General features: G+C 38.2%; 7 protein-coding genes across 7 annotated transcripts; 4 read left to right on the top strand and 3 right to left on the bottom strand.

The window, feature by feature from the left end:
- Nucleotides 1–83: 83 nt before the first annotated feature.
- C9374_009208 (uncharacterized protein) lies at nt 84–848 on the top strand (the record flags this gene model as incomplete). The annotated part of the gene is made up of 1 exon (XM_044699370.1): nt 84–848. One exon carries the CDS (start codon nt 84–86, stop codon nt 846–848), a length of 765 nt encoding a protein of 254 aa, XP_044544954.1.
- Nucleotides 849–1,128: 280 nt separating this feature from the next.
- C9374_009207 (uncharacterized protein) lies at nt 1,129–2,220 on the top strand (the record flags this gene model as incomplete). The annotated part of the gene is made up of 1 exon (XM_044699369.1): nt 1,129–2,220. One exon carries the CDS (start codon nt 1,129–1,131, stop codon nt 2,218–2,220), a length of 1,092 nt encoding a protein of 363 aa, XP_044544953.1.
- A 98-nt stretch (nt 2,221–2,318) lies between these two features.
- C9374_009206 (uncharacterized protein) lies at nt 2,319–2,975 on the top strand (the record flags this gene model as incomplete). Its single annotated transcript, XM_044699368.1, has 1 exon — nt 2,319–2,975. The coding sequence occupies one exon, from the start codon at nt 2,319–2,321 to the stop codon at nt 2,973–2,975; it is 657 nt and encodes a 218-aa protein (XP_044544952.1).
- A 27-nt stretch (nt 2,976–3,002) lies between these two features.
- C9374_009205 (uncharacterized protein) lies at nt 3,003–3,584 on the bottom strand (the record flags this gene model as incomplete). Its single annotated transcript, XM_044699367.1, has 1 exon — nt 3,003–3,584. The coding sequence occupies one exon, from the start codon at nt 3,582–3,584 to the stop codon at nt 3,003–3,005; it is 582 nt and encodes a 193-aa protein (XP_044544951.1).
- Nucleotides 3,585–3,959: 375 nt separating this feature from the next.
- Nucleotides 3,960–6,998, bottom strand: C9374_009204 (uncharacterized protein; the record flags this gene model as incomplete). Its single annotated transcript, XM_044699366.1, has 1 exon — nt 3,960–6,998. The coding sequence occupies one exon, from the start codon at nt 6,996–6,998 to the stop codon at nt 3,960–3,962; it is 3,039 nt and encodes a 1,012-aa protein (XP_044544950.1).
- A 223-nt stretch (nt 6,999–7,221) lies between these two features.
- C9374_009203 (uncharacterized protein) lies at nt 7,222–8,844 on the bottom strand (the record flags this gene model as incomplete). Its single annotated transcript, XM_044699365.1, has 1 exon — nt 7,222–8,844. One exon carries the CDS (start codon nt 8,842–8,844, stop codon nt 7,222–7,224), a length of 1,623 nt encoding a protein of 540 aa, XP_044544949.1.
- Nucleotides 8,845–9,138: 294 nt separating this feature from the next.
- Nucleotides 9,139–11,710, top strand: C9374_009202 (uncharacterized protein; the record flags this gene model as incomplete). The annotated part of the gene is made up of 3 exons (XM_044699364.1): nt 9,139–9,647; nt 9,715–10,906; nt 11,009–11,710. The coding sequence occupies 3 exons, from the start codon at nt 9,139–9,141 to the stop codon at nt 11,708–11,710; spliced, it is 2,403 nt and encodes an 800-aa protein (XP_044544948.1).

The following is an 11,710-nucleotide window of genomic DNA, read 5'->3' as shown; positions in this document are numbered from 1 at the left end:
CACTATCCACATTTTCAGCAAAGGCTATCTTTTTTGATCTACTACGAGCACTAGTCAATGGTTTGATTACGTAATCAAACACAATGAATACAAGAGGTACTACTAAGAACAACAACAACATCAACCAATTCGATTTGTCCAATACAAATAATACTTCAGAACACCAACACCCTCAACCCGAGCACAATACATTTTCTTCAATTTCTCTTCCAATTATGAACCCTGATTCAATTCCCGCTGACCATGATTGGCAAAGAACACTCATGTCGGAAGAACAGGAACCAATTTTGAACAGACGCCAAACAGTCGACTCGAACCACCAATCCAACATGTTGAGGAGGGGTTATCATGAAATCCCTTCTAAAAACTTTTCTCATCCAATTCTTAAAACAAGCCAATACTCTGCTCAAACGAACCTTCGAAATACGCTCTTGAATGCATCAGCTCAATTCTCGGGAGAAAACAATCCCATATCAAATAGCAGCACGGAAATAGAATCCATACAACACCAAGAAGAAATGTTTTCAAACCATGACTCATCAGCAGCATCACCGACAAGCACACAATTGTATCCGCAAGAGACATTACTTGAGATGTGTCGGGATTTGGATTTACTTATGAGTGATGTATCTCAAATACCTGATGTGGTACAGGGTAGCAACAGCACAGGATTCGATTCATTACCATCCTCCTCCGTACAACAACAACAACAACCTCTCCTCAGCAGTACTCTCAATAATTATTTCACCAATTTTGGAGTTGACAACGAGACACAATTGAATGAGCAGCAACACAACCAATCTTCTTTCTCAACACGCATGAACAACACTTTTCAACCAACCCCATGACCATTTCAGTATCAGCCTGCATTCATCCCTACACTCTTCCTCGACCAAGGACCTGAGCTCAACACCAACAGATTGTTCTTCGCTCCGTGAGCAACAGCGACAAGGCATTGAAAAAGCATCAGTCCTTGCAGATACCAGTCGTGTAACGAACGCCCCAATCTTTACCAGTCATCAACCTACATCTCTTTCTTCTTTTGATGAATCGGTAGGCGCAACTTTAAAGAGTCATGCCCGTCCCTCTCAGTTGCAGTCATCTTCTGTGCCGCTTGTATCAGCACCAATGACCAGTAGTAACAACCATCATGAAGAAGGCTTTGCATCTTGTGAGGACACTGTTCAAGAGTCCCATCAACAAGTATTATCCTCATCAACAGAGAAAAGAAAGCACCACCACCAACGAAGCTCTTCATCTCCCATCGCAATCATACGAAGCTCTGGATCAAGTCCTTCTTCTTCACCAACCACAACCACAACTACTACCAATTCTACTAGTACTGGTAACAGCAGCAGTAGCAGTAACAACCATACGGACGCCCCTTCTTCCTTTCCTCATAAAGCCTCTCATCATCATCCTCACCGAAAAACTCGTAAACCATCTCCTCTTTTATTGCATCATCAACAACAACAGCAAAACAGTGAGATGATGTTCATGAATAACATGATGAGTAGCACCTTGATCAATCATCATGGTAGCAATAATCTTCTCAATCCTCAAACGACAACTTCTTTGAGGAATGATTTTGAGGCTTTCCATGCGTTGGGACAAAGTGCCACCTCTTCCATGCTCTTTCCTTCATTGAATCCTTCGCCTTCTCAAGGAGTTGTAAATATGAGTAGTACAAACAGCAATGGTAGTAGCCACAACGATACCACCATGAATAACGATACCATCGCAAGCATGAATGACATGCACAACATGGTGATGGATCCAATGACCCTAGCCTCTGCCTTGTTGTCAGGTCAGATTAACCTTACTGCCCTTAATGAAGAGCAGTTAAATACTCTCCGGTTATTGATAAGTCATCCACAACAGCTGTCACCTCAAACTCAACAACAAGTAGGACATTCAGAGAACTATGCTTCCAATAACATGCTTTTCATGAATCCTAACACGCAGGAACTTGTCACAAATACTACAGGTATAGATTCACACATGCATGTACGAAGACACAGCGTTGCAAGTCAAATGTCTCTCGATTCCGTCTACTCTCCAAGCATGAACAATCAGAAAACATTTTCTTCAACCTTAAACGTTCCCTCATCAAACCTTTTCCAGGAGTCGCCAACAACTGCAACCCCTCAAGAAGGTGGTCATTCTCTAGATCCTGCAAGTAGCAACATGCCATCAAATGCAACTGAAATTATTCATTAATCGACAATGCTCTCTCTGGATGTACCTCTTCTCTTGGTCTAAAGCTTGTCAGTGCTGTTGATGCCTCTCCTCCTGTAAATATGAACCATTCTTCCATCATGACAAGTTCACCAAACGGCCGTTCAAGAACTCTTTCTTCGCCTGCCATGTACATGTCTCCAAATCTGTCACCCTCCAGTTCTTCCATGTCATGTTCTTCACCTCAATTCCTACAAGTTGCGAGTAATGATAGCAACAGTACAAGTCAAATGTCGCCAGTCTCCCCACATCAATCAGAACCATTTAATTTTTCATCCTTTAGAGAGCAATATCAACAGCAATTTTCATTGAGCAAGTCAGAATCCTCAATCACTGCTCTTAAAGGTAACTCTGGAAAGCAACACCATCAACGACATAATTCAACGCCTGCAATTACGGTAACAGAATCGAAACCACGAAGTAGAAAAAAGAGTATTGCAAAATCTTCACCTGCAAGCCCACTAATCCACATTCCATCAATTCAAATTCAGGGTGTTGAATCCGCTGCTACCTCAGTTTCTACAGTGACAGCAGCTATTCCCAAAAGAACAAGACGAAATTCCATGTCATCTCTTGATAAAGACAATTCCTCAGTTAGTGGACCCTTAACAAAACAGAACAAAATGCAAAACACCTTAAGCAAAACAATAGTTTTCAACAATTATTATGATGAAATTCAGTTCAAAAAGAAACATGGGCCAAACTGCACTTTCTATAAATTTACTGAGTACAAGTAAGGAATAAAAGGAACAGCTTTGATCGAATTACTTGGAAGGTGGTTGAAGTGAATTGCTTGGGTGTAAAAAATTGCGCAGGAGCTCCAGTTTCGATTGGAGGGATTCAAGAACTGCTGTTTTAAATGTAACTGTCTGTTGCTGGTTTTTGACGGGAAGGCTGAAGGCAAGGGCTAACAGAAAAGCGTCATCTTCAGTACTCACCAAGTCCCTTACTTTCTCAACAGTTCCGGTTAACAAACACGCAATTACATCAGCATGCTCAAATGAAACAATCTTCTCCTTTCCTGTTAAAAACAGGCATCCACACAGAATGTCCAACTTTCCTTGAAGAAACTCTTTCTTAATTTTGTCTTCCTTTTTTTTCATTTCTTGTTTAAATTGTTCTTTCATCTTTTCCTCTTCATGTTTGTGGTATACCTTAATCTTTTCCATTTCTTGTTCATGAAGTCTTTCAAGTTGTTTCACCTTTTTCTGAACCTCCTCCATGCTATTATCCACACACTTTTCAACATTTTCAGAAAGACTTTTGAAATACGGATCATCTATTAACGGAAGCTCAGTGATTACTTGAAACTCCGTTGAATTTAGAACTCTCAATACATTCCTCATACGATTTTGGTACTTTATTCTTTTTCTCTCTATCCACGATGAACTCTGTTTCCATCAACAATCTCTTTCCTTTTTGTTTTTTCTCGTCCGTAACTACTTGATTAAAGGTAACTCTTTCATTGGTTTAAACAGTTTTTGAGAATATTAACCTTCCTCAAACTTTAAACATTCTGATTCATGCTGTGATAAGAAAAAATTAATTGAGGTAAGTGTACTTCGAATCCAGTTGTGTGGCAACAAAAAAAATGGCCACACCTTCACAATCGTTTATTCCCACATCCACCTCAATTCAAGAGATCATTTGGAGCTCTTTGAAAGAGTGTGAAAAACAATTTGGGAATCTTGTTCGCACCACGTGCCAAAGTTCAGGTCAAATCAGTTTTTATTGTGGACAGCAATTTTGTCGTTCAGTGTTTGCAATAGAGTATGAGGGCAAGGCGACTGTGTATCCGAGAGCAATTTTGTCAATTCAATTTTGGCTTCTTTGAAACACCGATGCTCAATAATACATTGTCTTATGTTTGCCAATGTTGAGGAAATTTCTTTTTGGTTCACACTAGATAGTTCTGACAAACATTCCAAAGTATAAATCCCTTTAACCTGCTCATTCACAATCACAAAATCAATAAAATAGCACGTGAAAATGTGTTTCACTTTGTCGTACACTCTTTCTGTGATTAATATTTGGGATTTTGAAAAATTTTGAAGTTCAGATATCATGTTCCTTATCAACGTAACTTCAGGTCCAAAAACACTAAAGCTCAAGCGAACATTCGAACCAATATTTCCCACTGACATGTTTCCATAATTCATTGAAATAGTAACGGTGAAATTTGTAGAGAGATTTTGGTTCAGCTTTTCTAATTCCAAAATGATTTGAAGAGCTGAGCGACACATTTGCGTTTCACAATTTTCGGAAGCATGATCTGGTAAATGAAACACAGCAGTTACTATTCCTCCAACAATCTGGTCTACCATACCACCGTTGTCTTGAATTGCAATGAAGCTAAGGTTGTAATATTTGGCCATGACTCTCGTAAAACTTTCACAGTTGGCCGTACTGAGCGACAGCTTAGAGAAACCATTAATTTCAACTCGCAAAATGCCTAATTCTCTTTTGGAAAAGCCAACTGCAAAGTTCTCACCCTCACAAATATTATGTTTCATAATAGTCATAGGAATGTATTTGTAAAATGATGCAAGTCCATTATTCATAATGGAGAGATTTTGGTGCATTAATCGGATGTCGTAAAATAATGTATTTCTTTGGAGGAAATTAATAGTCTTCAGTAATCTTTGCTTCCATTTCGACATGGTGTTTTTCGAATTTTCAAAGACACTCCCAAATTGAGATATTTTAGCCATGGAGCTTGCAATTTGTTGTAGGGAGAAGCTAATCCTAATGATAATAAGAGAGAGCAGTAGCATTTCTAATGCCAACACTCCTACAAATATTGCGATATTATAAACGCTGCCGCCAATTGCTTCTTCCAAAAATGAAGTTTGCTTGATACCAACCACAATAAACCATTGAAGGTTATATTTGTCACAAAAGGGCATAATTGCAACTTCTAGAGTATCAGGAATGGTGGTTCCGTTGACTGTTGTACCACCAGGAATGATGAAAAATAGAGTGTTGGATGATGTGACAGAAGCGTCAGTCCTATTTGACGGCAATTGAATGGCTGAACATTTAGCTGCAAGTAATACTTCGATCAACTGCTTTTGTACAATGATATTGTACATGGCGTTCACTCTTGTTCCGGCTCCGTGTTGACCCAATATTGTGTTTTTCGCATCCATTATAAAACTGTTATCTAAAATGTTGTTGTTGTAACTTGAAAGGATATCCCATCCGGATCTTGTCGAGTTCAAAAGCTTTGAAATGGTAAGTTCAATTGAAAACTGAATGCTTAATACTCCAAATAAATATTCAGGCTTTTTGTATTGTGGATTGCTGTATGAGTTCACGCTAGGAATGGAAATTAACTTGGGTGAAAATGCAGATTGTATCAAATCATTATTACGTGGATCATTAAGATATGACAGAGAATAATTGCTAAATAGAGGAATACTCAGTGACACAACAGATGCGCCAACATAATTAATCCACGACTCGGTCCATAAAATATCAGTCGCCGAATCGTTGCCTCTGTCAAATGGCAAGTAGTATACTCTTGATTTTGGATTGTATCTAGCATCTTTGGATTTAAAGAATGGAGTAAATGTACTGTTGAGGTATTCTGATAGAGAGCAGTTGTTTGGTGCTAGGATCATATCTTCCTTACTAATTTTAAAATACCTAAACGAGGTCTCTAAGGGATCATAGACCCTTAATGCTAAACCTTTTACCGTTTGATTATATTCTCTAGCTAAATATCTGTCGTCAAATCGAGCATATCTATAGGCATTAGCTCCCACAGTACTAGCGTAAAGAGTGTCAATGGTGTCAATGATCTTTAGCAGCGCTATTTCGTCGTTCAGATTAATTCTATGGACCAGTCGCATCATATGAGAGACCATAGTATTAATATTATCCATAAAATGTTGTATTTCTCCATCGATAAAAACTTGCATTTGAAACCTTTGGAAATCTCTAATATGAGAAAGAACATGTTCTCCACTTGAATACAGCAACACAAATGATGAAGCAATACCAAGAAAAACTTGGAAAATAAATAGCACCACCAAAACATTGGTCACTGTAATGAATTTAGCAAAGAATGACGCGCAATAGGATAATTTACGTCGAGTTGTTGCTCGTCTTCTTTCATCACTATTATTTTCAGATTGTGAACTTTTCAATTCCATTTTCTGTTTCCCACTGCTCTCCGAGTGTTTCACAGAGGAGGGTGTTGGGCTATTGGGAGAGTTGTCGTCGATCATTGTACATTGCTGGTGTGGATGGTGATTGTTGGGAGATGAATTAGCATCTATTGATGCGTATGAGGGCTGTACACAATTAGTTGGCTGTTGAGGATGAATGGAATAAGGTGGAGATAAAGTATCGGTTCTTTGAGAGGAAAGGTTGGCATCCGATGATACGGTCGATAAACTATTACAGCGGTGTTCTAGCTGTTGATCAGAGGAAGGATAAAAGAATAATGATGATTCATAAGATTGATGATGCTGTAAATAATTGCCTTCTTCGCATGGAGATCTATGCCCAATTATGTTCATAAAACCCTTAGTGGTTTGAATATCATTGGCGTTAGGAGTACTGATGATGCTACAATTACGTTCCTGGCTAGTACTTGATGAGGATTTCTCGGTTGTTCTTGTTCCGAGTGGCCACTGTTGGTGCTGCGAGTAGAACGATGAATAGGTCGTTGTAGGAGCAATGTATGGTTTGTTGTCGGAACCATCATCGGCTCGTGTTGTAGAAGAAGAATCTTGAGATTCCAATTCATACATGGGATGAAGTTTTGTCTTTGAGCTAGATCAAGTACACAATATTATTACTTTCAAACGATGAGTCTGAACGTTGTAGTTGTGAGGTCGAACGCGCTTGAAATATTTTTTGATGTGTGTTATTGGTGGACTTTCACCCAAATGGAATTGTCACTTGCCAAAGGCACAAAACGCTAAAAAAGGGATTTCTTATCTCCTGAACAAATAATTCAATGACCTGGCAAGTCTATTTCTTTTTCCTGGATGACGTTTTTCGCGTGTTGGAAGACTTTTTGGATTGCTTTTTTTTCTTTTTCTTTGGTGAATAATCTTGTTCTTCCTCGTCATAGGATTCTTCATCACCATCTATCTCTTCCTCTTCGAATGAAAAATCTTCCTCTTTCTTTTTTCTTTTTTTCTTGGTGGTTTGCTCAGTATCTAGCGAGACAAAATCTTCAAGCACGTTCGAAACTGAATGTAATCGAATCATTTCTTTGACCTCATCAAGTAGCGTTGGACAAATACTCCATCCTTGGTTCTTCACAAGCCGGTCCGACATTTGTATCATCTGAAGTATCGTAAGACCTTTGAACTTGTCTTTTTTAGTAACAACATTCAATCCTCTACTAATTAAATACTTTAGTCCTTCCAATATATTTTTCAATGTTTGACTATTTCTCCATTTCGTAACATTCTCTTCAGTTATTCTCTTTTGATTAATGTTTTCATGCAAATTGAACCACAGTGAAGCAGCTAATGCATGTCCAATATTATAGCCTAATCGAGATGAAAGTACCTGATGAATAGACAGTATGTTATTCTTATAAAAATGTTCAATGTCCCCTTTCCACTGTTCTGTTAAAATATTAACCATTGGATGTATATATGTTTCGTTAAACTCTTCGTCATCATACTCATCCCATTCGGACATGTCGATTAAAAATCGTTGCGTGTGTAATTCTTTAGGAATTTCATTCTCAATGGAATACGTTTTTAACAAGGAAACATAAGATGGATCGTCATACTCAAAAAGATCAATGAATTGTAACCAATCTGGGCAGAATGTGTCTAAGGTATAAAAATTAACAGGTGGCTGGTTCTTGATGAAAGAGCTTAATAGGTAGCTTGCGTCGCGTTTAAAATAGTATTTTTCAACTTTTTCATGCGTAATGAGAGTGACCTGTTTGATTGAATAGGGTGCAGTATTATCGCTGTCAGTACTTCTCTCTTTCGATAACTCGAGTCCAATCGTTTTCCAATCTACCAGCTCTCGTATCTTTCTAAAGGTGGCTGGCTCACACAAAGCAAAGACAATGTGTTGCAAATTCACAAAATATTTGCATAACAAATAAATTAATTCGTTACCGATTCTAATCGAAGGAAGAGTTATTTTCTTGACATGTTTGCCAATGCCAAATTTGTTAAAGCTGTCCAAGAATGAGTGAAAGTAGGTGTGTGAGTATCTTTTGATTTCGAGGCGATAACCATATGTATTGATGATAAAGGCGTTACTATCTTTTGATTGAAGTATAGAAGCATTAAGCTCAGCCTCGTTGGTCCCATCCGTTCGTTCACTTGTGTTCTCCTCCTCACTAGGTTTCTTTTCTGATTCTTGGTGCTTCAGTTTCTCTTCATCGTTTGTATCAACATCTTCTCGCACTTTTGCTAGTAAAGGAGTTAGCATATTAATTCCGAAATGTAAATGTTGAAATAAAGCTGGGCCTTGTTCTTCCAGCACCGTGATCAGGCTTTGTTGCCATGATTTACAAACACGCTGATACAAGAACAAGGTGGGAAGAGGTGCTAGATATTCACTGCAAATCAGTTTGACAATATCCGATGTAATTTCGAGCTCGGTTGCGTTGTCCATTTTTTTGGAAAATCAGTTGATCATAAAGGAACAATTTTGTGCAACTGTTACGAAATTTTGAGTGACACAAGGGCAAGACGCCAAAGACCTGCTTCATGTGAATTATCGAAAAATGTACAGCTGCTTGTTTCACAACCTTCACAAATCCTGGGTCAACAGACAGGAGCAGTCTTCAAAATTTAAATGCAGCTTTCATTCTCATGACCAACAAAATTAAAGGATGCACAATAAATAGCTACACATGAACCTTCTCGAACGCTGTCATCGTCCAAGTTCAACATGCCCAACAAAAAAATGAGCTCTATTCGTTCCGTATATTTGCTATCGACCAATCCTCTCAAACTGCCCGAGTACACCCGTAATTTTGATCGGTACGGAGTGAGAGTCGTCTTGTTTGATCCGAGCGAGTATGCTGATGATCAATGTAAATTAAATTTTTTGTTGAAACATGCTCCACAGGCTATTTGTTTTATTGCTGATCAGATGGATTTGTGGAAGAAAGGACAGTCTGGAGAGAGAGCTAAATTGGAACATTTGGAGTTGGTTGAGAGTTGTACGGAACTGACCGTTTGGCAACTCAATAAGGAGAAGGATGCTATTGTGAAGAAGGTGTACAAGAACACTCAATTGGGTTTTATTGATCTATCGAGAAAAAAGCCTAATTTATTGAGAAGAAGCGTGTTTGGATGGGATGATGTTTTTGTCAATGTTTCCACTGGTATGAGCAACTTGGAACAGATTGAACGCTCAGGTGTGAAAATTTCTAGCAGAGATATGGCAATTTCCGAGTTTATTCGTGAAAGGTATGTTTTGCTATTCTCATGTGTTGTGATATGATTAACACAAAATCCCTCCTGATACACTCAACAGATTTTACTATTCGAAAAGAAGGGATCTTCAATTTACTCCCCAACACGCAGAAAAAACCATTGACTTTAAAAAGAGTGTTCTCCACTACTTTGAAACACATAATCTCTACAACAATGAAAGTACTGCCAAATATAAGGTTACTAATATTTGGAAGACAGTTGCTAATGAGGGTATTGTTCTCAAGTCTGCCATTAATAGAAGACAATACAACTACTTTTCCACATTACTAAATCCTGCCTTGCCACTTGTTAGTAAGAAAGACCCAATTCATGAGACAACCTTCCAGGTTCATGATTGTGGACACTTCCTCATTTTAGAATTAGTATATACTGGATATGAAACAACCGATCTTCATAAATTAGTATATATTACATTTAGAATGATCAGTGAAGCTGTGACCATGATGATTGCTGACATCTTATTCATTCATGCCTTGAAGCAGCAAGGAATTGAATACGATTTTGATTCTCGAAAAATATACCCACTCTATTCGTCATCTAATCTTGACTTTGACAGAGATGGAATTGTGCCAACACTTGAAAAATTGGTTCGAGCCAACGTGGACTATGCTCTTAAAGGAGATGACACCAAATTCAGAGCTATTGCTTCAGAACCTGTCTTAAAGACATTTAAGGATAAATTTGGCCCATTCTTTGTCGAAGACTACAAGTGGAATACCAACAATTATCTCAATATGGAAAGTCGAAAAGAAGAAATTCGGAAATGGTGGGACAGCGTTGAGCACGTGAGAGGCTATATTCCTGACATTAGATTCCTCACCATTGATGAATTCATTTCTCGTATGGAAAAGTATCACAACAAAGATTTATCATTGTTGGACAATGAGTGTATTGTTGATTTGGTGTTTGAAACTGTATGGAATGAGATTGTTAAGCCTGTCTTTGAAAAGGATGATGTTCCACTATTACCAGAAGGAACAAGAAATTATAATGCATTTGTACGATACATGATTGGACAAATGGCCATCTTTTCAGCTTTTAACATTCCAGAGAGAACTATTTATCAAGATGGCTTACTCAAATTCTTGAAGGAAAAGTCCAAAACCAAATCCATTACTATTAATGAAATTGAAAATGCAGTCTCGTTCTATTCTGCATTCGTCGATTTATTGGCCCAAAAGAGCTTGATTACCTTTGATGATGCTTTTACATACAAGGAAATTTATCCAATGGTAAGTTGAAAATGATGATTGTGTGACAGAATATATTAACCATGTTTATGTTTGTATTCTCTATGACCGTACCATTGACTCCTCTTACATGTGTAACAACAGTTCGAACCATGTTATGTATTCTATGACGAGAACAAGACCTACTATGACAGCATTGCCAATGTTTACAAGAAACAATTCCACATTCCTCATCGAATAATTATTTTAGGAAAACCTGGAAGCGGTAAAGGAACGCAATCCCAAATGATTGCAGAGAAGTATGGGTTGATTCACATTTCCACTGGAGATTTGGTAAGAGCTGAGGTCAAGGCTCAAACTGAATTGGGCAAAAAATGTGATGAAATCATGAACACTGGAAAATTGTTACCAGATGAATTGATTAATCCAATCTTCCTGAAGAGAATTTTACAAAAAGATTGTAGAGAAAAGGGTTGGATTTTGGACGGATATCCTCGAACAGATTCCAATCTGCAATTTGTGAGGGATAATCGATTGACTGTGACATGTGTACTCTGCATTGACGTGAGCGATGAGCTTGCCATTGAGAGACAATGTGGTCGTCTCGTAGATCCACAGAGCGGTAAAATTTATCATGCTTCCCTTCTTCCACCATCAGACGATATTAAGGAAAGACTTACTAAACGAGCCACCGACAATGAAGAAAAGGCAAAAATTAGAATGAAAGTGTATCATGAAGAAATGGGCAAGAGTGACAAGTGGTTCTCAGAGGAAATCACTTTCCACGTCGATGGTTCTTTACCTCCCGAAGAAGTCTTCAAACAAATTGAAAAGATCCTCAAGTAA

Source organism: Naegleria lovaniensis (assembly GCF_003324165.1).
Source record: "Naegleria lovaniensis strain ATCC 30569 chromosome Unknown tig037, whole genome shotgun sequence".
Lineage (NCBI taxonomy): Eukaryota > Heterolobosea > Eutetramitea > Acrasida > Naegleriidae > Naegleria > Naegleria lovaniensis.
Note: the sequence above shows the minus strand (reverse complement) of the source record. Positions and strands in the feature narration are given on the sequence as shown.